Source organism: Salmo salar, chromosome ssa05 (genome assembly GCF_905237065.1).
Source record: "Salmo salar chromosome ssa05, Ssal_v3.1, whole genome shotgun sequence".
In the NCBI taxonomy this organism is placed as follows: Eukaryota; Metazoa; Chordata; class Actinopteri; order Salmoniformes; family Salmonidae; genus Salmo; species Salmo salar.
The window spans coordinates 41304043-41331438 of NC_059446.1; the positions used below are offsets into that span (position 1 = coordinate 41304043).

Consider the following 27396-nt stretch of genomic DNA (forward strand, 5'->3'; position numbering starts at 1 on the left):
TTGCTAAAATTCGAGTAGTTGGCCTAATTTCAGTTTTTGACAACAAGCATTGTGTAGCGAATCCATGTACCATGTAAACCGCTGTTAAATATCTTTTCAATTGCCAACAATATTGTATTTTAAGGGTTTTGAAGCTGGTATACAAAACCGAAACTTAACAGGAAGCATAGAAATAATGTACGTAGTTTAAATCCACCGCTTCGTAGACTTGCTTTCGATGAGAACGACAGATCTAGAATTAATTTCTGTGATTTTGGTCCGTCGCTCAAAAAGTTACACATTGAAGCTTTAACGCTTCATGTCCACCAGATGCTTTACGGTTTGCATTCCGGCGGAAGTCATTCATTGTCAATGGAGCAGTCCACAACACTAGGCTGTGGTGCGTTGTGTACAACATGCGTTCAATATTTTCAACTCGTGCGGTGTTGTTAATTGCATCCGCGGTGGAGCCCAGCTTCATAATATTACCATATACCCCAGGTGCCTGCCGTAGTTTAAGTAATTACGAAACAACAGGCCTTAATTTAAGGGAATGTTTCACCCTGCTAGCTCCTATTAGTTCTATTGAGCCCTGTGGCAGTAACTCGCCTTCCGAACTTTCTAATCCCATTTTGTTGTACTGCAGTAGTTGGCAATGGAGACCTGCTCACGTTGTTTATAGTTAAAATGCAAACAACAAAAAATTACTCGTTACTCTGAGGTCGTCCCATTGTATACTGTAACGACCCTGGGTTTATAAGCGCCGAAATCGACTCTGCCGCTCGAGCATGCTTTTGCGGCACAGTCGATAGCGCGCCGGACTTCGGGCTTTGAAGGTCGAGGGTTCGAAACCTGCTCCTTGCTGTTTCATTACAATACTATAGTGAAATATAGGTATGTCTATTTTGCCAAATATCTCGCAATGTGTATATTTAGATAATAGAAACATTGGACACCATTTTAATTGTGAGAATCTCCTCTTTCTAATTATGTAAGGTTGGGTAGTGTATCTCGTTGTCATCATACGCTAGCCCCGAAATACCTTTTGCTCTTGGAACGCTGAGCTCCCCCCATTGTTTTCCTATGGAGAAGCATGCTGGTATATTTCGCCAAATATCTCGCTATGTGTATCTCGTTGTCCCCGACTTCCTCGTTAAGCAGATTTAAGCACACTTGGCACCATTGAGGTGCGGATGTTTACTTTCTACACGAGGTATTTTTCACTTTCCTCCGATGAACAGATTGTAGACGTTCGAACGTTCGATTCCATTCATTTGCTATGCGTTCGCGCTAGTGTTCCAAGTTTAGCCAACGTTCTAACGCCGTTTTTCAGCCATGGGTGAATTTGACTCGTTCTATTGTCCAGCCTAACATCAGGCAAAACAAAACGCACGTGCATCGGGTGTAATGTGTTATCATGGATCTGTCACTGTGGCAGTGGTGCTGTTTCATAAGGGGTGAGACCAATTATGGTTTGGTGAGACGAAGAGGGAGGCGAACCACGAAAAACAGTCCCAGACGTTACTCCTCCAACCAACTTTACAGTTGGCATTATGCATTGGGGCAGGTAGCATTTTCTTGGCATCCGCCAAACCTAGTCATCCTTCCAGACTCGCATTAAGCATCTCCAATCCAAAATTAAATCTAGAATCGGCTTCCTATATCGCAACAAAGCATCCTTCACGCATGCTGCCAAACATACCCTCGTAAAACTGACCATCCTACCGATCCTCGACTTCGATGATGTCATCTATAAAATGGCCTCCTACACTCTACTCAATAAATTGGATGTAGTCTATCACAGTGCCATCTATTTTGTCACCAAAGCCCCATACACTATCCACCATTGCGACCTGTACGCTCTCGTTGGTTGGCCCTCGCTTCATACTCGTTGCCAAACCCACTGGCTTCAGGTCATCTACAAGTCTCTGCTAGGTAAAGCCCCGCCTTATCTCAGCTCACTGGTCACCATAGCAGCACCCACTGTAGCACGTGCTCCAGCAGGTATCTCACTGGTCACCCCCAAAGCCAATTCCTCCTTTGGTCTCTTTCCTTCCAGTTCTCTGCTGCCAATGACTGGAACGAACTGAAAAAACCTCTGATGCTGGAGACTCATATCTCCCTCACTGGCTTTAAGCACCAGCTGTCAGAGCAGATCACTGCACCTGTACATAGCCCATCTGTAAACAGCCCATCTACCTACCTCATCCCCATACTGTATTTATTTATCTTGCTCCTTTGCACCCCAGTATCTCTACTTGCACATTCATCTTCTGCACATCTACCATTCCATAGTTTAATTGCTATATTGTAATTACTTTGCCACCATGGCCTAGTCATTGCCTTAACTTACCTCATTTGCACTCACTGTATATAGACTTTGTTTTCTTTTGTTCTACTATATTATTGACTATGTTTTGTTTATTCCATGTGTAACTCTGTGTCGAATTGCTATGCTTTATCTTGGCTAGGTCGCAGTTGCAAATGAGAACTTGTTCTCAACTAGCCTACCTGGTTAAATAAAGGTGAAATAAATAAAAATGGTGAAGCATGATTCAGCTTTACGCCACTCCAGCTGACATTTGGCATTGCGTATGGTGAGTTTATGCTTTTGTGCGGCTGCTCGGCCATGGAAACCCATTTCATGAAGCTTCCGACGAACAGTTATTGTGCTGACGTTGCTTCCAGAGGCAGTTTGGACCTCGGTAGTGAGTGTTGCAACCGAGGACAGACGACTTTTACACGCTTCAGCACTCGGCGGAACCGTTCTGTGAGCTTGTGTGGTCTACCACTTCGCGGCTGAGACGTTGTTGGTCCTAAACGTTTCCACTTCCCAGCAACAGCACTCAGTTGACCAGGGTAACTGACTTGTTGGAAAGGTGGATTCCTATGACGGTGCCACGTTGAAAGTCACTGAGCTCTTCAGTAAGGCCGTTCTACTACCAATGTTTGTCTATGGAGACTGCATGGCTGTCTGCTCAATTTTATACACCTGGCAGCAATGGGTGTGGCTGAAATAGCCAAATCCACTAATTTGAAGGGGTGTCCACATACCTTGGTGTGTAATATTAAATGCATACAAAAGTATCTTCACACCTAGAATAAAAACCTCCAGTCTTCTGTCATTTTATTGAAAGAATCAGATTTACAAGGGGCAGTTTTGAGAGAAATCTCCTCCGAATCGTCCTCTGGAATAACGGATATTCTGGGTTAATAAATACATAACCAACTATCTGTAGTAATACTAGTCCCATGCGAATAGGGCTATTGATGTAGTCTGTCTGATTTTTGCATTGTATTACATAACCAATATCTAAGGCAACTATTACCTTTTAGTGTGTAGAGCAATTAATGCCATATGTCTACCAGCTGCACATGCGTTTTACCATATGTTGTTTTCGTCAGATGTCTAGCATGCATTTTCCGTACTTCAAATTTATTTATATAGCCCTTCTTACATCAGCTGATATCAAGTGCTGTACAGAAACCCAGCCTAAAACCCCAAACAGCAATCAATGCAGATGTAGAAGCACGGTAGCTAGAAAAAACTCCCTAGAAAAGCAAAAACCTAGAGAGGAACCAGGCTATGAGGGGTGGCCAGTCCTCTTCTGGCTGTGCCGGGTGGAGATTATAACAGCACATGGCCAAGATGTTCAAATGCTCATAAATGACCAGCATGGTCAAATAATAATAATCATAGTAGTTGTCGAGGGTGCAACAAGTCAGTAACACAAGAGTAAGTGTCAGTTGGCTTTTTCATAGCCGATCTTTGAGAGTATATCTACCGCTCCTGCTGTCTCTAGAGTTGAAAACAGCAGGTCTGGGACAGGTAGCACGTCCGGTGAACAGGTCAGGGTTCCATAGCCGCAGGCAGAACAGTTGAAACTGCAGCAGCAGCACGGCCAGGTGGACTGGGGACAGCAAGGAGTCATCATGCCAGGTAGTCCTGAGGCATGGTCCTAGGGATCAGGTCCTCCGAGAGAGAATTAGAGAGCATATTTAATTTCACACCGGATAAGACGAGAAATACTCCAGATGTAACAGACTGACCCTAGCCCCCTGACACATAAACTACTGCAGCATAAATACTGGAGGCTGAGACAGGAGAGGTCAGGAGATGTGCTTCGCAAGGCTGGAGAATGGTTTGCAGCATGGAGAAGACCATTTTCGCCCTGTTCGACTAAAGCTAATAATTAGAACGGATGAAAATTATTCTTCTATTGGCAGAGGTCATTCAAAAAGTAAATTTTATGCCCTGAAGACGCGTCTCCTGGGTGGGAGGCACCTCCCCCTTGCACCGGCCACACACTCTGGTTTACTACTTTTTTGGTTTTGATGTATTTTTTGGGAGAATTTATATAACCATGATGTATCTAGCACAGTTAACCTGTTATGGCTAGGGGGCAGTATTTTCACGGCCGGATAAAAAACGTACCCGATTTTAATCTTATTACTCCTGCCCAGAAACTAGAATATGCATATAATTATTAGCTTTGGATAGAAAACGCTCAAGTTTCTAAAACTGTTAGAATGGTGTCTGTTAGTATAACAGAACTAATTTGGCAGGCCAAAACCTGAGAAGATTCCATGCAGGAAGTGCCCTGTCTGACAATTTCTTGGCCTTCTTGATTATCTCTATCCAATACAGGGGATCTCTGCTGTTACGTGACACTTCCTACGGCTCCCATGGGCTCTCAGAAGGCGGCAAAAAGCTGAATCGTGGCTTTGCAGGCTCTGGCTAAAAAAAAAAAAAAAAAAAAAAAGTAGCGCGTTTGGATAGTGGCTCGTCACAGTACTGTGAGACTCAGGCGCGTGCACGAGCCGACACCATGATTACTTTCTCTCTCTTTGAACGAAAACCACCACTCCTGGTCGGAATATTAGAAAGAAAACTAGCATAAATTGATTTTAAACAGCGGTTGACATGCTTCGAAGTACGGTAATGGAATATTTTGAATTTTTTTGTCATGAAACGCGTCACCCTTCTTTACCCTTCGGATAGTGTCTTGAACGCACGAACAAAACGCCGCTATTTGGATATAACAATGGATTATTTGGAACCAAACCAACATTTGTTATTGAAGTAGAAGTCCTGGGAGTGCATTCTGACGAAGAACAGCAAAGGTAATCAAACTTTTCTAATAGTAAATCGGAGTTTGGTGAGTACCACACTTGGTGGGTGTCAAAATAGCTAGACTGTGATGGCCGGGCTATCTACACAGAATATTGCAAAATGTGCTTTCACCGAAAAGCTATTTTAAAATCGGACATAGCGAGTGCATAAAGGAGTTCTGTATCTATAATTCTTAAAATAATTGTTATGTTTTTTGTGAACGTTTATCGTGAGTAATTTAGTAAATTCACCGGAAGTATGCTAGTTCTGAACGTCACATGCTAATGTAAAAAGCTGGTTTTTGATATAAATATGAACTTGATTGAACAAAACATGCATGTATTGTATAACATAATGTCCTAGGATTGTCATCTGATGAAGATCATCAAAGGTTAGTGCTGCATTTAGCTGTGGTTTGGGTTTATGTGACATATGCTAGCTTGAAAAATGGGTGTCTGATTATTTCTGGCTGGGTACTCTGCTGACATAATCTAATGTTTTGCTTTCGTTGTAAAGCCTTTTTGAAATCGGACAGTGTGGTTAGATAAAGGAGAGTCTTGTCTTTTAAAATGGTGTGAAATAGTCATATGTTTGAGAAATTGAAGTAATAGCATTTCTAAGGTATTTGAATATCGTGCCACGGGATTACACTGGCTGTTGAGTAGGTGGGACGCAAGCGTCCCACCTAGCCCATAGAGGTTAAGCATTTACCATCAAGTTAAATGGTTAGAAAATATAACTATTTTTAAAGGTTGGGATAGGAGGTGTAACCAGTGTCTTGGGCCTAGCTGGGGTGGTTGAGGAGGCAGCACTAGTGGTCTCATCTGAAAACAAGCAGATATGTTAGCAAGCAAAAAAAAATTCTTCAGGCATGTTGTATAAATTCTCATGGGATATCTTATGCAGTAATATAATCTTCCATTATAAAAAGACAACTAATTCCATAAAGGGTGAGTGAAATATCCATTGTTTACAAACGGTTCTCTGAGCTTTCCCCATAGCAAACAACGTCATGGAGCAACATGGCAATGTTAGACCCTTTTCCCGATACGTAGCACTTTGACGAAACACTATATCCCTTCGCCAGCTTGCAAAGAGAGACTATCTCAGAAATGTAATGGATGTCCGCTCCGAGCTTTCAGAGCGCCGAAAGACGGCGCCCAAGGTTGATTTCTCCTACAACAAACTCATTCTAGGCATGTTAAAACCCGATCGTCTAAACTAAATATGTTTATCGTTGTGAAAATTGGTATATAGACAGTAAGTCCCGAGACTTTATACATTTTGAACTGTCTTTGTAGTCGGGAAATGGGGAAAAAGCTATTAAAAAAAAAAAAAGTTACCTACACAGTTACTCAAGATTTAGTACAGACCAGGCCTGACACAATGTTGAAATAGTAGCCTACTTTGACAACTATTCAGTGAATGCAACAAGTATTAGATACAACAAATTCATATTTCACACTATCACTTTAGTGTTTGCATTTAGTCTACATGTCATGGAATTTCTGGAAGCACGGCCCCATCCTGCAAAGTGGCACAGAACACACAGAGCACCCAAAGGACATTTCTACACATCCCCTACTTTATGTCCACTCCGGATACACGCCACACACCTTATTTTGTGCCCTTCAAACTTCACCTGCTTTCAAATGAGTTACAACTCGGTCCACACGCCCTGGTGCCACATTTGTCTCCCCTCTTCCTTGCCACTGTAGCCATATCACAAAGCACAAGCTGCATTTTGAATGCCTTCAGGGAAGATATTTCTAGAAAGAGTCCTTTGCCGTGTCCCCCACACAATTTATGCAATTGAGGGCTATGTTGAGCATCCCCCCCCAAAACGCATACTTCCACCATTTTCTGCCTGTGTCCCCAACATTGTAATAGCTCCTCAGTTGGTCAAGATGGTCAACCCCGCCCATTTTCTTGTTGTAATCCATTACAAGCTCTGGAACAGAAATTCCTACCGTTTAAAAATAAAACTCCTACCACTGTCACTTTAGCCCCAGGCTGTGTGGTACAATGGTGAATGGTGAGACTTGGGGCAGACACACGCCATGGAAAAGTAGGCTCCCCTCACTGGTGCCCTCTCCCTCTGCTTTCTCCTCTGTCACTCTCCCTCCTTTCGCTCCACATCTCTATCCCTCCAATCATCTCTAACTTCTATTCCTCCCTGCCTTTTGCTGCTGAGCCTTGACCCTCCACATCACTTTTTTCACTGACCTAGAGAAACAGAGTAACAGAGAGAGAGCAACGAATAGGATACAGTTGTAATCTGGAACATAGTCTCTCTTCCTTCCTCTATTTCTCAACTATACACATACACTCTTCATAATAAGGTGTTTCCATAATAAATTGTGATAGTTACACGCCTCTCATTTCTCACTCACTAACTACAGAGTTTGCCAATGTTAGCTGATTAGTTACGAAGCTGGAAGAGTTTCCAAATGAATTGCATCGGTAGAAACAGGACAAACAAGCAACTTGTTAGCTGGCTATGAAAACAAATATCCAACTCATATTTTTATTTCACCTTTTATTTAACCAGGTAGGTAAGTTGAGAACAAGTTCTCATTTACAATTGCAACCTGGCCAAGATGAAGCAAAGCAGTTCGACACATGCAACACAGTTACACATGGAGTAAAACAAACATACAGTAGAAAAAAGTCTTGTATAAAAGTCTTTATACAATGTGAGCAAATGAGGTGAGATAAGGGAGGTAAAGGTGCAAAAAAGGCCATGGTGGCAAAGTAAATACAATATAGCAAGTAAAACACTGGAATGGTAGAGTTGTAGTGGAAGAAAGTGCAAAGTAGAAATAATGGGGTGCAAAGGAGCTAAATAAATACAGTAGGGGAAGAGGTAGTTGTATGGGCTAAATTATAGATGGGCTATGTACAGGTGCAGTGAGCTGCTCTGACAGCTGGTGCTTAAAGCTAGTGAGGGAGATAAGTGTTTCCAGTTTCAGAGATTTTTGTAGTTCGTTCCAGTCATTGGCAGCAGAGAACTGGAAGGAGAGACGGCCAAAGGAGGAATTGGCTTTGGGGGTGACCAGTAGAGGTCGACCGATCATGATTTTTCAACGCCGATATCGATTATTGGAGGACCAAACAAGCCGATACCGGTTAATCGGCCGATATTTTTTTTTAGTATTTTTTTTTATAATGACAATTACAACAATACTGAATTAACACTTATTTTAACTTAATATAATACATCAATAAAATCAATTTAGCCTCAAATAAATAATGAAACATGTTCAATTTGGTTTAAATAATGCAAAACAAAGTGTTGAAGAAAGTAAAAGTGCAATATGTGCCATGTAAGAAAGCTAATGTTTAAGTGCCTTGCTCAGAACATGGGAACATATGAAAGCTAGTGGTTCCTTTTAACATGAGTCTTCATATTCCCAGGTAAGAAGTTTTACGTTGTAGTTATTATAGGACTATTTCTCTCTATACGATTTGTATTTCATATACCTTTGACTATTGGATGTTCTTATAGGCACTTTAGTATTGCCAGTGTAACAGTATAGCTTCCGTCCCTCTCCTCGCTCAAACCAGGAACACATCGACAACAGCCACCCTCGAAGCAGCGTTACCCATGCAGAGGAAGGGGAAAAAACTACTCCAAGTCTCAGAGCGAGTGACGTTTGAAACGCTATTAGCGTGCACCCGGCTAACTAGCTAGCCATTTCACATCGGTTACACCAGCCTAATCTTGGGAGTTGACAGGCTTGAAGGGGTGGGTATAATTTGTGGAACGTTCCAACAGGAATCTGTTCCAAAAGTAAAAGGTTGTGAACCAACAACGCATACAAACCTAGCTAACTAGCTGCCGAATATGCATCAACTCACCACGTAGCTTATTCTTAATGTTTGTCCATAGGCAAACAGACATGTGAGGACAGACATTTTTCGGAATAAACGTGATGAGTGAAAAACTCAATGAAATAGACCACTCCCTATCTTATTCTGCCGCTATACAACTTTGTATGCGTTTGTTTTTTGGAAACCTTGTTATTTACAAAGTTTTTGGAATAGATTCCTGTGGGAACGTTCCACAAATTATACCCACCCAGGTTGAAGTCATAAACGGCGCAATGCTTGAAGCACAGCGAAGGGCTGTTTGAATGAATGCTTACGAGCCTGCTGCTGCCTAACTATAATATAATAAACACACAGAAATACGAGCCTTGGGTCATTAATATGGTCGAATCTGGAAACTATCATCTCGAAAACAAAAGTTTTTTTCTTTCAGTGACATACGGAACCGTTCCGTATTTTATCTAACGGGTGACTAAGTCTAAATATTCCTGTTAGGCATTGATGTTTGTGGTTAGGTACATTGGTGCAACGACAGTACTTTTTTCGCAAATGCGCTTGTTAAATCAACACCCGTTTGTCGAAGTAGGCTGTGATTCAATGAAAATTAACAGGCACCGCATCGATCATATGCAACGCAGGACACGTTAGATAAACTAGTAATATCATCAACCATGTGTAGTTAACCTCTCTGGGCCAGTGGGACGCTTGCGTCCCACCTACTCAACAGCCAGTGTAATCCCGTGGCGCGATATTCAAATACCTTAGAAATGCTATTACTTCAATTTTTCAAACATATGACTATTTTACACCATTTTAAAGACAAGACTCTCGTTAATCTAACCACACTGTCCGATTTCAAAAAGGCTTTACAACGAAAGCAAAACATTAGATTATGTCAGCAGAGTACCCAGCCAGAAATTATCAGACACCCATTTTTCAAGCTAGCATAAAATGTCACATAAACCACAGCTAAATGCAGCACTAACCTTTGATCTTCATCAGATGACAATCCTAGGACATTGTTATAGAATACATGCATGTTTTGTTCAATCAAGTTCATATATCAAAAACCAGCTTTTTACATTAGCATGTGACGTTCAGAACTAGCATACCCCCCGCAAACTTCCGGTGAATTTACTAAATTACTCACGATAAACGTTCACAAAAAACATAATTATTTTAAGAGTTATAGATACAGAACTCCTTTATGCACTCGCTATGTCCGATTTTAAAATAGCTTTTCGGTGAAAGCACATTTTGCAATATTTTGAGTAAATAGCCCGGCCATCACAGGCTAGCTATTTTGACACCCACCAAGTGTGGTACTCACCAAACTCCAATTTACTATTAGAAAAGTTTGATTACCTTTGCAATTCTTCGTCAGAATGCACTCCCAGGACTTCTACTTCAATAACAAATCTTTGTTTGGTTCCAAATAATCCATAGTTATATCCAAATAGCTGCGTTTTGTTCGTGAGTTCAAGACACTATCCGAAGGGTGACGCGCCCGACGCGTTTCGTGACAAAAAAAATCAAAATATTCCATTACCGTACTTCGAAGCATGTCAAACGCTGTTTAAAATCAATTTTTATGCTATTTTTCTCGTAAAAAAGAGAATATTCCGACCGGGAGTCGTTGTTTTCGTTCAGAGAGAGAAAGTAAACATGGTGTCGGCTCGTGCACGCGCCTCCAGTCTCATTGTCCTCAGATAAACCACTTACAAAATGCGCTACTGTTTTTCAGCCAGGGCCTGCAAAGCCACCATTCATCGTTCTGGCGCCTTCTGAGAGCCTATGGGAGCGTTAGAGATGATCAAGAAGGCCAAGAAATGGTCAGAGAGCGCTTCCTGTTTGGAATCTTCTCAGGTTTTGGCCTGCCAAATGAGTTCTGTTATACTCACAGACGCCATTCAAACAGTTTTAGAAACTTTAGGGTGTTTTCTATCCAAATCAAACAATTATATGCAAATTCTAGTTTCTGGGCAGGAGTACGAATCAGATTAAATCGGGTACGTTTTTTATCCGGCTGTGCAAATACTGCCCCCTATCCCCAACAGGTTAACCTGTTATGGCTAGGGGGCAGTATTTTCACGGACGGATAAAAAAACATACCCGATTTAATCTGATTAGTACTCCTGCCCAGAAACTAGAATATGCATATAATTATTAGCTTTGGATAGAAAACACTCCGAAGTTTCTAAAACTGTTTGAATGGTGTCTGTGAGTATAACAGAACTCATTTGGCAGGCCAAAACCTGAGAAGATTCTGTACAGGAAGTACCCTGTCTGACCATTTCTTGGCCTTGTTGATTATCTCTATCTATTACAGGGGATCTCTGCTCTTACGTGACACTTTCTACGGCTCACATGGACTCTCAGAAGGCGGCAAAATGCTGAATCGTGGCTTTGCAGGCTCTGGCTTAAACAAAGTAGCGCGTTTGGGTAGTGGCTGGTTACAGTACTGTGAGACTCAGGCTCGTGCCCGCGTCGACCGAAAGCGTTGTTTTCTTTCCTCTGTTTAGCTAAACGGTCGGAATATTATCGCTTTTTTACGAGAAAAATGGCATAAAAATGGGTTTTAAACAGCGGTTGACATGCTTCGAAGTACGGTAATGGAATATTTAGAAATCTTATGTCACGAATTGCGAAATGCTCGCGACCCTGATTTACCATTTCGGATAGTGTCTTGAACGCACGAACAAAACGCCGCAATTTGGATATAACGATGGATTATTTTGGACCAAACCAACATTTGTTATTGAAGTAGCAGTCCTGGGAGTGCATTCTGACGAAGAACACCAAAGGTAATCAAACTTTTCTAATAGTAAATCGGAGTTTGATCAGGGCTAAACTTGGTCGGTGTCTAAATGGCTAGCCGTGATGGCTGGGCTATCTACTGAGAATATTGCAAAATGTGCTTTCACCGAAAAGCTATTTTAAAATCGGACACCTCGATTGCACAAAGGAGTTCTGTATCTATAATTCTTAAAATAATTTAGGTTTTTTGTGAACGTTTATCGTGAGTAATTTAGTAAATTCACCGGATGTTTGCGGGGGGGTATGCTACTTCTGAACGTCACATGCTAATGTAAAAAAGCTGGTTTTTGATATAAATATGAACTTGATTGAACAAAACATGCATGCATTGTATAGCATAATGTCCTAGGGTTGTCATCTGATGAAGATCATCAAAGGTTAGTGCTGCATTTAGCTGTGGTTTTGTTTTTTGTGACATTATATGCTAGCTTGAAAAATGGGTGTCTGATTATTCGTGGCTGGGTACTCTGCTGACATAATCTAATGTTTTGCTTTCGTTGTAAAGCCTTTTTGAAATCGGACAGTGTGGTTAGATTAACGAGAGTCTTGTCTTTAAAATGCTGTAAAATAGTCATATGTTTGAAAAATTGAAGTTTTTGGATTTTAGAGGAATTTGTATTTCGCGCCACGCCCATCATTGGATATTGGAGCAGGTGTTCCGCTAGCGGAACGTCTAGATGTGATAGTTTTTTATAAGTCTAATGCTAGCTAGCAACTTACCTTTGCTTCTTTTTTCTGCCCTCGCGTTACAGGTAGTCAGCCTGTTAATCCTTGTGGAGTGCAATGTAAGGCAGGTGGTTAGAGCGTTGGACTGGTAACTGAAGGTTGCAAAAACTAATCCCCCCTGAACAAGGCAGTTAACCCCCGTTTCTAGGCCGTCATTGTAAATAAGAATGTGTTCTTAATCTGACTTGCCTAGTTAAATAAAGGTGTAAAAAAAAAAAAAATCTGCAAATCGGTGGGCAAAAATACAGATTCTTATGAAAACTTGAAATCGATCCTAATTAATTGGCCATTCCGATTAATCGGTCGACCTCTAGTGACCAGAGATATACCTGCTGGAGCGCGTGCTACAGGTCGGTGCTGCTATGGTGAGCGGAGATAAGGGGGGACTTTACTTAGCAGGGTCTTGTAGATGACCTGGAGCCAGTGGGTTTGGCGACGATTATAAAGCGAAGGCCAGCCAACAAGAGCGTACAGGTCGCAGTGGTGGGTAGTATATGGGGCTTTGGTGACAAAACGGATGGCACTGTGATAGACTGTATCCAGTTTGTTGAGTAGGGTATTGGAGGCTATTTTGTAAATGACATCGCCGAAGTCGAGGATCGGTAGGATGGTCAGTTTTACGATGGTATATTTGGCAGCATGAGTGAAGGATGCTTTGTTGTGAAATAGGAAGCCAATTCTTGATTTAACTTTGGATTGGAGATGTTTGATGTGAGTCTGGAAGGAGAGTTTACAGTCTAACCAGACCCCTAGGTATTTGTAGTTGTCCACATATTCTAAGTCAGAACCGTCCAGAGTAGTGATGCAGGACAGGCGGGCAGGTGCAGGCAGCGATCGGTTGAAGAGCATGCATTTAGTTTTACTTGTATTTAGGAGCAGTTGGAGGCCACAGAAGGAGAGTTGTATAGCATTGAAGCTCGTCTGGAGGGTTGTTAACAGTGTCCAAAGAAGGGCCAGAAGTATACAGAATGGTGACGTCTGCGTAGAGATGGATCAGAGACTCGGCAGCAGCAAGAGCGACATCGTTGATGTATACAGAGAAAGAGTTGGCCCAAGAATTGAACCCTGTGGCACCCCCATAGACTGCCAGAGGTTCGGACAACAGGCCCTCCGATTTGACACACTGAACTCTATCAGAGAAGTAGTTGGTGAACCAGGTGAGGAATCATTTGAGAAACCAAGGCTATTGAGTCTGCCGATGAGGATGTGGTGCTTGACAGAGTCGAAAGCTTTGGCCAGGTCAATGAAAACGGCAGCACAGTATTGTTTCTTATCGATGGCGGTTACGATATCGTTTAGGACCTTGAGTGTGGCTGAGGTGCACCCATGACCAGCTCTGAAACCAGACTGCATAATGGAGATGGTGGTCGGTAATCTGTTTGTTGACTTGGCTTTCGAAGACCTTTGAAAGGCAGGGTAGGATGGAAATAGGTCTATAGCAATTTGGGTCAAGAGTGTCCCCTCCTTTTGAAGAGGGGGATGACAGCAGCTGCTTTACAATCTATGGGAATCTCAGACAACACGAGAGGTTGAACAGGCTAGTAATGGGGGTTGCAATAATTTCGGCAGATAATTTTAGAAAGAGAGGGTCCAGATTGTCTAGCCCGGCTGATTTGTAGGGGTCCAGATTTTGCAGCTCTTTCAGAACATCAGCTGACTGGATTTGGGAGAAGGAGAAATGGGCAAGGCTTGGGCGAGTTGCTGTGGGGGGTGCAGTGCTGTTGACTGCAGTAGGGGTAGCCAGGTGGAAAGCATGACCAGCCGTAGAAAAATGCTTATTGAAATTCTTAATAATAGTGGGTTTATTATAGTGGGTTTATCAAAACAGTTTGTGCAGGATGAAATATGGTGTGTCGAGATGCTATCGGAAATGTTAACATTTCTAAAAAGCATTCGTTTGTTACACCTCTGTACTTAGACTGCAATTACCACCAGTTACATCTTATTACCATGTAACTGTATTACAATACTTGTTAATGTAATAACATATGTAATTATTACACTGTAATAAGGACCCCTTAAAATGAAGTGCTGCCTGGAATTACATCATGGGTCTCTGATCTGTACTGTAGAGAAATCCACAACTATTGATATAAGAGATGACATTTTGAGGTTCGCAATGCATTTGTCTTCATTATAACAAAAATATAGCCCTACACCTTGGGCACAACTAACTTATCAGTCTATGCTACCCCCAATGTAAGGGAGGACAGTAGCAGGTGACCTAACTGTAATTTGACTATAATTTCCCATTGTAGCCAGTACAGTAGACCAGAGTACAGTAAAGTAGATATGTACATTAGTGTTCTCTACTGTGCTGTCCAAACTTGTGACACATGGGTGTCTTCCGGCCTGCCCGATGTCTCCTCTTACTGTAATGTAAAGCTAACAACACAGTGCAGCCCTGGCCCACCATGTATGACTGGGCAAATCCACACACACACACACACACACAGACCTAGACAGACGCATGGACCCAGTGTACACGACAAACACAAATGGAACAAGAAAATCCCATAGCAGGAAGATTTCCAGAGAGCCTGGAATACACCATCTATCACTCAGACTGAAAGGTGGTACACCTAATCACAATTTAACCTACAGTGGTAGAAATGCACGTAACATACATACATACACTGGTAGCAGACAGCCTCTGATGGCTGTGTGTGTGTAGCAGACAGTAAGGCGTGGTCCTCCTAGATCTCCCCTCGCTCAGCATTCAGTTCCTGTCACATCAGCAGTAATTGCCGGGCCGACAGGACAGAGGACTGTGTGTGACTGGATTTATTTTTCCTTTTGTGTGTGTGTGTGTGTTGCAGGCAGGTTCACATACGGTGGGTGACCTGTCATTAGCCCTTTTTGTGTTTTGTCCCTCTATCAGTACAGTAGCAGAAACGCTCTCCATGGTTTTCCAATCTTCTGTTTCCTGGAGAATTTGCTCCAACAAACCACTGCCCTTTTATTTGTCTAAATGTCACCATGTATTATTGCAATACAGCTGGTACCCTAAGTAGGCTAACAGTGTTTTTATTTTTATGAGTGCACCTTTTTAGAGCCTGTCCAGAATATGGCCTGCTTTCTTTGAAAGCAACCTATTTATGTTGACACTGAGATCATGGGTTTTAGATTCGAGTCATGTGTTAAGCAACATTTGACTGGATAAATATTGAAACAGAAGGAAAATGTTGTTCAGTGTTGGTATCCTGAGGTCATGTTGCCCGGGTGATGTTGTTTACTGTACCTTAACCTCTGACCCATGCCTCCTCGTCCTTCAGCCTGGCCTTCGGGACCCTCTACCCGGCCTACTCCTCATACAAGGCTGTCAAGACGAAGAATGTAAAGGAATATGTGAGTACTGTACTTAAATTACATTTTTTTTTATTTTTTATTTTTATTATTATTCCAGTATTAGTGTAGGATAAACATTTTAAAGTCTCTTTTGTAGCCAGCTCATATTCTTATTGGGAAAAGTGATGACTGTTTTTTTTAAAATGGGGTGTGGAATTTTACTCTCTCCAATGGGATGCTGCAAGTTTCCATTGTCTCTGAGTATGCGAGAGCAGTTCAACTGTATCCGTTTAAAAGGGGAACCTCCCAGCTTACCTCATCCCTGTCAGCGAGCAGAGGGATGAGAAAGAGAAGGAAGAGGGGTTCTCTGCCAAGCTCTCTCCTTAGTCTCCTCCCTCTGGTTGCTATAGAAACCCCACTCTCAATATCTGAGCGGGGGCACATGCAGACTGATAGTGGGAGGGAGAGATACAGAGGAGGATGCCATTTTTAGCCTTGTTGTTTTTATTTCTCCCCCCAAATGTGACTCAACCTCTCAGGCTATTCACTGCATTCCCTAGCTGGGTTTAGTACTTTGAATTGTTTATATGTCGATAGACACAGCGCATTCGGAAAGTATTCAGACACCTTGACTTTTTCTATATTTTGTTTGTTTTTAGACATTTTTGCGAATGTAAATGTGATTTAATTATATATTTTTTTATTATCCTCAAGTGTTCAGATCCTTTACTCTGAAGCAGCGATTTAAAGCCTCAAGTCTTCTCGGGTATGATGCTACAAGCTTAGCACACCTGCATTTGGGGAGTTTCTCCCATTCTTCTCTGCAGATCCTCAAGTTCTGTCAGGTTGGATGGGGAGCTTCGTTTCACAGCTATTTTCAGGTCTCTCCAGAGATGTTAGATCGGATTCAAGTCCGGGCTCTGGCTGTGCCGCTCAAGGACATTCAGAGACTTGTCCCGAAGGCACTCTGCATTAGGGTCGTTGTGCTGTTGGAAGGTGAACCCCCCCAGTCTGAGGTCCTGAGTGCCCTGGAGCTGGTTTTCATCAAGGATCTCTCTCTGTACTTTGCTCCGTTCATCTTTCCCTCAATCCTCCCAGTCCCTGCCATTTTTAAATCATCCCCGCAGCATGATACTGCCACCACCGTAGGGATGGTGCAGGCAGGGACAAACTGAGAACGAAAAATATACCTGGACTTTATGACTCAGACCGGCCCACCAAAAATCCCCCCCAGCGATACACCACAACCCACGCCACACTTTATGTAAACAAGATTACTGAGCAAAGAATAAATAGGGATAAAGTATTTGCTTAGTTCTTGAAGGGCTGTCTGTGGAAAGCCACTGGCACTGGATGTTAGCTGACAAGTTTTTTTGGGTCCAGAAGAGCCATGTCGGCATACAAAGTGCCATTACTCAGAAATCGCCGATGGATTCTATCTATAACTGTATCCAGAATTTGATTATGGACACCACTCCTGTATGCACACTCTACCCCAGTAAGTCTCATCTTGTGCCATCTCCCCAGGCATGGTTTTCTTCTTTCGAGCCCTTTTCGTTGGCCGAGTGGTCTCCAGCTCTGTTTCCTCATCCCGTTCCTGCAACTTCCTGTTGGCCCACTGAACAAATGTGTCTGTAGCTGCCTTGACTTTTTCAATCTCTTGCCATTCCTTTCAGCTGCTCCTCTGTAGACACAACCATACGATGCACAGACAATGTCCATTCCACATGTTTTGAAAATATTTTGACTGGTGAGGTGACCTGAAATATTCTGATGAATATCTGAGTTGTAAGTATTGTTTCATACTTCAGCAACCCCTCAATGTATCCTTGTGCCTTGACCCGTGCAGTAGTGTTGTTTTTCTGATCTTGTGTGGTTGAAAGAGTTAGGACATCAACATACAGACCCTCATCTGGATTTCCAAAAGCTCCGAAGACCTTTAAGGCACTGTCTTTAGCCCACCAGCGTGTCTCTCCAATTGGAGCAAGAGGTCTGTCTTGGGTCCTTGCTCTCCTTCTCTAAAATGTTCATCCTCTAGTAGGATTCACTGAAGAACACAGCTATGTTGTTTTTGAGAGAAAGTGACCCACTTGCCAAGACACACTCTGTCTGCCAAAACAAGGTTCAAGATGTGTGCATAGCACAACCCATGGACTTGATTGGTGGACTTTGCAGAGAGCAGGGCAGAGAAGCCTTTCTAATGGCCTTGCATACTGGAGGCTTCATCAGCGGAATTGCCAATCCGCTTGCTGATGTCAAGCTTCATGGTTTCCAGTACTTCACTCAGTACCTGGACAAAGTATTGTCCAGTGGATGCCTCGCATTTCACCACAGCCACAAGCCTCTCATGACGTTCGTCACACATTTGACTATGACAGAGCATTGATCTTGTGTTTGTAGTGTCTATCTGGACTGAAAACATACGAGCTTCCTGGATTTCACTTGTGGTGGCCTGCGTCGGATGGTGGTAATGGCGTTATTGATGGTAGTCTTTTGATAAGAGTGATTAGAGAACCTCTGCCCCCTCTTGACCCAGGCTCAGTTTTTTTGCTTTTCTCTATGCAGGCAGTGAGATGCTCTTTCATACAGTCATGTCTTTGCTAGGTAAAGCCCCGCCTTATCTCAGCTCACTGACCACCATAGCAAAACGCGCTCCAGCAGGTATATTTCACTGGTCATCCCCCAAAGTCAACACCTCCCTTTGGCCGCCTTTCCTTCCAGTTCTCTGCTGCCATACGACTGGAACGAATTGCAAAAATCACTGAAGCTGGAGACTCATATCTCCTTCTCTAACTTTACGCATCAGCTGTCAGAGCAGCTTACCGATCACTGTACCTGTACACAGCCCATCTGTAAATAGCACACCCAACTACCTCATCCTCATATTGTTTTTTTTCTTCTCCTTTGCACCCCAGTATATCTACTTGCACATTATCATCTGCGCATCTATCACTCCAGTGTTAATGCTAAATTGTAATTATTTCGCCACTCTGGCCTATTTATTGCCGTACCTCCCTAATCTTACTACATTTGCACACACTGTACATAGCTTTTTCTATTGTGTTGTTGACTACGTTTGTTTCTCCCATGTGTAACTCTATTGTTTTTGTCTCACTGCTATGCTTTTATCTTGGCCAGGTCGCAGTTGCAAATGAGAATGTTTTCTCAACTGGCCTACCTGGTTAAATAAAATACACAGGTCATACTCAGCAGAATGATCATCTCTAAAAAGTTGCCATGTTCAATGCTGCTGTCATCTAGCATATAAACTGCTTCAGATTGCATGCCTCTGTAGCTCAGACCCCTCTTCCCTATGACTTTAACAACATCTATAATGCGCTCTAGCACTTGCCTTCTACTGCGACTTGCTCTCTATGAGCAGACATCTGACTGCCGATGAACAGGCTCTCAATGTTACCTTAGAAAGTAGGCATCAGCATAATCTCTATGCATAATGCTCTTCCACTCTGTGATGGATATGCTTCCTGTCTGCCATTCCATTCATGAAAGGGCTGTTGTCTGTGGGCTTTGTAAATGCCATACAAATGAAGCTGAATAAAGCATGGTTCTCTTCGCTGTACGACAGCCACTTCCTGTTGGTCCCATCTTTACAAAAGAGCACCTTCTGGCAACACACTTTTCCCACTTTTGTTGGGGGTGGAAACTAAAAAAAAAAAAGATATCTAGGTCCTTTGACTTCAGCCTCTAAAATAATCCAAAATTGGGGTAACAGTGGCATCCTGGCTCTGGCTCAATCTACATCTGTCCACTGCAGATGCAGTATCCTCAACCTGGATGAGTAATTATTATAACATTAAATAAAAAGTAATGTTAATATAATAATAGTATACTAAATACCGCAAGTATAACATTAATTCCAATTGGACAATACCGCAGTTGAAGCAATACACAACCAACATTTATAGTTTTTGTAGGTTTTGTTCCGCCATTAAATCCTTGTGCAAGAAAAATGGTCTACATTGGTTGTTAATGCTAAGTACTAACTTGTCAATAATCATAACAATTCATGCATAACAATGAGTTCAACATTTCGAAAGTTTGCTGTAGCACGTCAACCTTTAATGTCCCGCCCCATCCAGGCTGTGATTGGTCGGTTCGCGAAAAGTGACATTGACAAGCGCTTGTTTCACCAAAAGGCCAAACCCAAACATTGCTTATCTTATCCCTATTGTCTTACCACTTCAGCTGCAAAACCTTGACTAACAGTTGAACTGGTATCGCTGTACTCAATGGGCTGCTCTCTCTCCCGCCAGTGCCTTCAGGCTCACTAGGCTGAGATGATTGACTGGTAACAGGGCCAAATGAATCATTTGTTATTTTAAAACATTTGGCTGCATCAGCCCCAAGGGACTTAAACCTCTTTGCTTTTCAGCACCACCTTTTTACGTGTTTTTTTTTTTCTTCGTCCATCTTGCTCCACTCCACTATTTATCCAAATGTCACCACTTAACAGAGATGTGGAAAGGGGCGGGGCCCAGGTAAAGTTAGAATGGACTGGATCAAAAGTAATTGGCTGGGGGAAAGAGGCTGACAGATGTAATACCCAACCGCAGTGGCCCGGCAGCCCACTCGCCTGGGCCAGTCAGACACACAGCACTTGGTTGTTTTTATTTAAGCGGGGGCTGGGGTTATTTATATTTTGCGTTGCATCGGCCACCAAATTGTTAAGCGGCTCACCAGGAAAACTCTCGGTGTTCCAGATGGCCAGTCCGTCATTGGTGTCTCTTGGCATTCAGGCCAAAGAGTTCAATCATGGTTTCTTCAGACCAGAGTCTTGTTTCTCATGTTCTGAGAGTCCTTTAGGTGCCTTTTGGCAAACTCCAACCTGGCTGTCATGTGCCTTTTTACTGAAGAGTGGCTTCCGTCTGGCCACTCTACCATAAAGGCCTGATTGGTAGAGTGCTGCAGAGATGGTTGTCCTTCTGGAAGGTTCTCCCATCCCCACAGAGGAGCTCTGTCAGAGTGACCATCGGGTTCTTGGTCACCTCGCTGACCAAGGCCCTTCTCCTCCGATTGCTCATTTTGGCCGGGCTGCCAGCTCTAGGAAAAGTCTTGGGGGTTCCAAACTTCTCCCATTTAAGAATGATGGAGGCCACTGTGTTCTTGGGGACCTTCAATGCTGCAGAAATGTTTTGGTACCTTTACCCAGATCTGTGCCTCGACACAATCCTGTCTCGGATCTCTATGGACAATTACTTTGACCTCATGGCTTGGTTTTTGCTCTGACATGCACTGTCATCTGTGGGACCTTATATAGACAGGTGTTTGTGCTTTTCCAAATCATGTCCTATCAATTGAATTTACCACTAATGGACTGCAATCAAGTAGAAATGTCCTCTAGGATGATCAATGTAAACAGGATGCGCCTGAGCTCAATTGAGTCTCATAGCAAAGGGTCTGAATACTTATGTAAATAATGTATCTTTTTATTTTTAATACATTTGCAAACCATTTCTAAACCTGTTTTCACTTTGTCATTATGGAGTATTGTGTGTAGATTGAGGGGGAAAAACATTAATTTAATCAGTTTTAGAATAATGCTGTAATGAATCAAAATGTGGAAAAAGGAAGGGGTCTGAATACATTTTGAAGGGCACTGTATTAACATGTTTGCACTCTGTCTGTCTTTTAGGATTCATCCATATCTTGCTATTTTATATTGCAATAATTGATGGTACTCTACACACTGACTGGATTTTATTCCTTGCCCATCCTTTGGCAGTGATGAACCATGCATACTGATTCAGCCTTTAAGGGCTGTAACGTGTATGCTTGTGTGTGCGGAAGACGGTGAATGCTGTACGTCTTGTCACATTTTTACGGCAGCTTACTGTAGGCTATGCTTTCATGTGCTATATTTGTGACGCTCTCTCCATCGTTTGTGTCCAGGTGAAATGGATGATGTACTGGATAGTGTTTGCGTTATTCACCACAGTGGAGACCCTCACTGACTTGTTCATGTCCTGGTGAGTCATCTCTGACCACTGCACTACAGCCACTATACAACACCAGTCCTTAGGACTATCCCTAGGATCAAAATACTTTAACAATACGTATTCATGGTTGAAAAGATGTGCTCACTAGGATTGCTATATTTAAATCAACTTTGATTTGTTTGTCTACATTTGTCATGGTGTAGGTAGGCTATTCTGAAAAGTACCAAGATATCAGAGCAAGTGCTTGGTACACCCTTTGGTCCCTGAAAGAGGCCTAGATCATTCTCCTTTCCTGCCTATTAACTGTCTCCTGTTGGTGTGGTTGTCCATGCAGGTTTCCTTTCTACTTTGAGCTGAAGATAGCCTTTGTGATCTGGCTCCTGTCTCCGTACACTAAGGGCTCCAGCGTGCTCTACCGCAAGTTCGTCCACCCCACCTTGTCCAACAAGGAGAAGGTAATGTGGAACTCTTAACCATGACCTCTAACCCTGGCTGACAAGGAGAGGGTTAGAGGTCACAATAAGCTCCAGCTCTGTCTTCCTGTCAATTCTCTACTGGTTCGATGCGCTGACTCATCTTTCTTTGTTTTGCGTGACTGTCACCCGCTTTTGCTCTGTCTGTTTCTCTCCTGCTCTTTCCATTTAAAAAAAATAATTATAATATTTAAATTATTTTTCCCTCATTTCTTCTGTCCTGTAGGAAATAGACGAGTACATAACCCAGGCCAAAGACCGTAGTTATGAGACTATGATGAGGTTTGGAAAGAGGGGGCTGAACTTGGCTGCTACCGCTGCCGTCACTGCAGCTAGCAAGGTAAGCAAGGCGCCAGTCCCCGACCAGGGGTGTGTGTCTGTGTGCACAGGGTGTTTCTGTGTGCGAGGGTGTAAGTTTCGTCCTATGTGCCATCCTGTGTGTTTGTCACCCCCAAGGCGTTTGTGTGTGTGCTCTTACTGTATGCTCACTTCATGTGCCTTAGCACTGGAATGCTGTAGGGCATCTGGAGCCTGCAGTGTTTGAGCTCTGTGTGTGTGCTGTGCAGGGCCAGGGCGTGCTGTCGGAGAAGCTGCGTAGTTTCAGCATGCAGGACCTGACTCTGATCAACGATGGGGAGGAGATGGGCCTGCGTTCCTCTGACCCGCGCATGAGGAGAGACGCCATGGACGACATGGTTACTGGAAGTAGCACGCTATCTAACACACTGCCCCGCGCCAAAGCCACACGCCAGAGTGGGTAACACACACACACGCTGGCTTGCACCATGACTGCTTCCATACGGCAGAGTATAAAGTGCATGCGTACAGATTACTGTGAATATTGGGGTATTTGGAACTGCTCACCCCTGTCAGATCAGTGGTCAAAAAGGCTGTCGAGAAATGATAGCCATTTTAGTCATAGTATTACAGTACGCTGACTTGTCTGTCTGTACTCTGTGCCCGTTGTCGAACAGCTCTTATCGGTACAGGGAGGGAGGTGGTGAAGTCATGTGATTTAAAAATAAATAAAAAATTGCAGGATGCCAGGAAGGAAACGCTCGAGATGGGGGGAGAGAGGGCATGTGATGTCAGTGGGGGGGGGGGGTCTTTGTGTCTGACAGCACAGCTCTGTCTCTGTGGGGCTGGCAGTTTGTGAATACAGGGAGAAAAGGAGAGCGAGGATGGAGAAAGGGAATACATTTAGTTCATGAGCAGTATGGCATGAAAGCCAGGAAAGAGGAGAATTGGTGTAGCAAAGAGACAGAACAGGAAACGGTAACAACAAAAATCGAATCAAATTTTATTGGTCACGTATATAGCAGATGCAATGCTTGTGTTCCTAGCTCCAACAGTACAGTAGCATCTAACAATACACACATCTAAAAGTAAAATAATGGAAATATTACGACGAGCAATGTCGACGTGACATTGAATGGAATACAGTGGGAAGAACGTGTGTGAACCTTTTAGAATTACCTGGATTTCTGAAGAAATTGGTCATAAAATGTCAAAACAATAGACAAACACAGTTTAAGCAGACTAATAAAACACAATTATAATTTTTCATGTCTTTATTGAACACACTGTAAACATTCACAGTGCAGGTTGGAAAAAGTATGTGAACCCTTGGATTTAATAACCTCTCTAGGGTAGGTGGGACGAAATCGTCCCGCACTATTCAACAGCCAGTGACACAGAGCGCCAAATTTTAAAACCACAAAATGTCATAATTCAAAGTTCTCAAACATAGGACTATTTTACACCATTTGAAAGAGAAGACTCTCGTTAATCTAACCACATTGTCCGATTTCAAAAAGGCTTTACAGCGAAAGCAAAACATTAGATTATGTTAGGAGAGTACATAGCCAGAAATAACCACACAGCCATTTTTCAAGCAAGCATATGTCACAAAAACCAAAAACACAGCTAAATGCAGCACTAACCTTTGATCTTCATCAGATGACACTCCTAGGAGATTGTTATACAATACATGCATGTTTTGTTCAATCAAGTTTATATTTATATCAAAAACCAGCTTTTTACATTAGCATGTGATGTTCAGAACTAGCAACTAGCATACACACCGCAAACTTCCGGTGAATTTACTTAATTACTCACGATTAACATTCACAAAATGCATAACAATTATTTTAAGAATTATAGATACAGAACTCCTTTATGCAATCGCGGTGTCAGATTTTAAAATGGCTTTTTGGCGAAAGCACATTTTGCAATATTCTGAGTAGATAGCCTGGCCATCACGGCTAGCTAATTTGACACCCACCAAGTTTGGCCCTCACCAAACTCAGATTTACTATAAGAAACATTGGATTACCTTTGCTGTTCTTCGTCAGAATGCACTCCCAGGACTTCTACTTCAACAAAATGTTGTTTTGGTTCGAAATAATCCATAGTTATATTCAAATAGCTCCGTTTTGTTCGTGCGTTCAGGTCACAAGCCGAAGGGTGACGCACGAGCGCATTTCGTGACAAATGTCAAAATATTCCATTACTGTACTTCGAAGCATGTCACGCTGTTTAAAATCAATTTTTATGCGATTTTTCTCGTAAAATAGCGATAATATTCCAACCGGGCGACGTTGTATTCATTCAAAGACTGAAAGAACAAAATGGAGAATTCACATGAACGCGCATCTCCAGTGTCACTGTCCCCAGGCAGGCCAGTAACAAACTCTGCTGCTGTTCTTTGCCCAGAGACTGCAGACATCTCATTACACTTTCTGGCGCCTTCTGAGAGCCAATGGAAGCCTTAGAAAATGTCACGTTACAGCACAGATGCTGTATTTTCGATAGAGGTTAAAGAAGGACAATAAATTGTCAGACAGGGCACTTCCTGTATGGAATCTTCTCAGGTTTTGGCCTGCCATATGAGTTCTGTTATACTCAGACACCATTCAAACAGTTTTAGAAACTTTAGTGTTTTCTATCCAAATCTACTAATTATATGCATATTCTAGTTTCTGGGCAGGAGTAGTAACCAGATTAAATCGGGTACGTTTTTTTATCCGGCCGTGCGAATACTGCCCCCTAGCCCCAACAGGATAACAGGTTGACCCTCCTTTGGCGGCAATAACCTCAACCAAACATTTTCTGTAGTTACGGATCAGACCTGCACAACGGTCAGGAATAATTTTTGACCATTCCTCTTTACAAAACTGTTAAAGTCCACAATATTTTTGGGATGTCTGGTGTGAACCGCTCTCTTGAGGTCATGCCACAGCATCTCAATCGGGTTGAGGTCAGGACTGACTGGGCCACTCCAGAAGGCGTATTTTCTTCTGTTCAAGCCATTCTGTTTTACTTCTGTCTTTTGGGTCGTTGTCCTGTTGCATCACCTAACTTCTGTTGAGCTCCAATTGGCGGACAGATGGCCTTACATTCTCCTGCAAAATGTCTTGATAAACTTGGGAATTCATTTTTCCGTCTGATGGCAAGCTGTCCAGGTGCTGAGGAAGCAAAGCAGCCCCAAACCATGATGCTCTCTCCACCAACATTTACAGTTGGGATGAGGTTGGTGTGCTGTGCCTTTTTTCTCTCCACACATAGTGTTGTGTGTTACTTACAAAAAAACTAGGGTTGCAAAGGGTCGGAAACTTAACAGGAAATTTCCCAACATTTTACATGGGAAGTTAAGCCTGGGTATTTGGTGAATTTTGCTTAAATTCATCAAAGGTTAGCCTATAACGGTAAACCTTTTTTTGTGGGATACACATGGCAATTCTAGGTCTTGTGGCATATTTTGGTTAAACTATCCCCATTTTAATGGAATTGCAACCCTCTGCATGCACAGTGCAGTCTTCCATCACATGTACAGCTGATTCTCAAGATCTTGCACACTAATGAGATGCTGTTGAGCCCACACTACTACACTGTCTGAGCCAATGACTACATGCTTTCTTGTAAGTTTTGATTACAATACTGGGTGGGTGAATATATTATGACATGTTTTTGTTAACTAGTAAATGGTAGCCTACAGCAAAGTGTTTTTTTAAATCATTTCTGCTAGTTAGTTTTTGTTACCATGTGGGTTTTAGCTTGCTTGAGCCTGATAACCGAGGAGTGTTAATTCACCTGTTTTCCATATGTTTCATTTTAAAACATTTATCTTACAAAATTTGTTTAATCTGAACATGGAATTGTATTTTTCTCTAATCTTTACAGGAAAATGCCACGGGTACTATCTGATGTGTGGAGACATTTCACTGCAGCTAATGTATAAGGAAAAGCTGTGTACATTTGCAAATACTATGCCAAATCCTATGTGAAGAACGCAACAAAGATGCAGAATCATCAGGACAAGTCCATAAAGTTCCTTCAGAGCTTACAACAAGCAACCTCTGACAAAAGTCCCTCTACTTCTATTCGAGGTGAAAATGATGAATCAGACACCTCATCGATAGCAACAGCTCATGGTCCTCCTGGAATTTTTTTATTTTTTACTTAACGGGATTTCAGCCGTAAGAAGTTAACCTCTTGGGGCTAGGTGGGACGCTAGCGTGCCACCCGTGGTGCACTCCATCAACAGCAGGTGCATTTCAAGAGCGGCAAATTTGAATCCAAATAAATGTCAAAATTCAAATTTTTCAAACATACAACTATTTTACACCATTTGAAAGATAAACATCTCCTTAATCTAACCACGTTCTACGATTTCAAAAAGGTTTTACGGCGAAAGCATAAATTTAGAGTATGTTAGGACAGTACATTTACAAGAGTTGTGTGTAATGTTTTGTCAAGTCAAAGACAGGGTCACCAAAACCATAAAACCAGCTAAAATGATGCACTAACCTTTTACAATCTCCATCAGATGACACTCCTAGGACATTATGTTAGACAATGCATGCATTTTTAGTTCTATCAAGTTCATATTTATATCCAAAAACAGCGTTTTACTATGGCATTGATGTTGAGGAAATCGTTTCCCTCCAATAACCGGCAGTCAAGTCAGCGTCACAAATTAAATAATTAAAATTAGAAAACATTGGTAAAATATTATATTGTCATTTAAAGAATTATAGATTTACATCTTTTGAACGCAATCAACTTGCCAGATTTAAAAATAACCTTACTGGGAAATCACACTTTGCAATAATCTGAGCACTGCGCCCAGAAAAATACGGCGTTGCGATACAGACTAGACGTCATGTTGGGGAGATCTAAAATCGAAAATACTATGTAAATAATCCATTAC

At 42.3% G+C, this 27396-nt stretch overlaps 1 protein-coding gene across 1 annotated transcript in view; it reads left to right on the top strand.

The window, feature by feature from the left end:
- Nucleotides 1-27396, top strand: part of LOC106604925 (receptor expression-enhancing protein 2) — a 46312-nt gene that overhangs the window by 1014 nt on the left and 17902 nt on the right. Inside the window, exons 2-6 of the mRNA XM_014200065.2 lie at nt 15742-15814; nt 21665-21741; nt 22046-22166; nt 22411-22524; nt 22751-22937. Of these exons, the coding sequence (XP_014055540.2) occupies nt 15742-15814; nt 21665-21741; nt 22046-22166; nt 22411-22524; nt 22751-22937 (572 nt within the window). The remainder of the gene's footprint in view (nt 1-15741; nt 15815-21664; nt 21742-22045; nt 22167-22410; nt 22525-22750; nt 22938-27396) is intronic.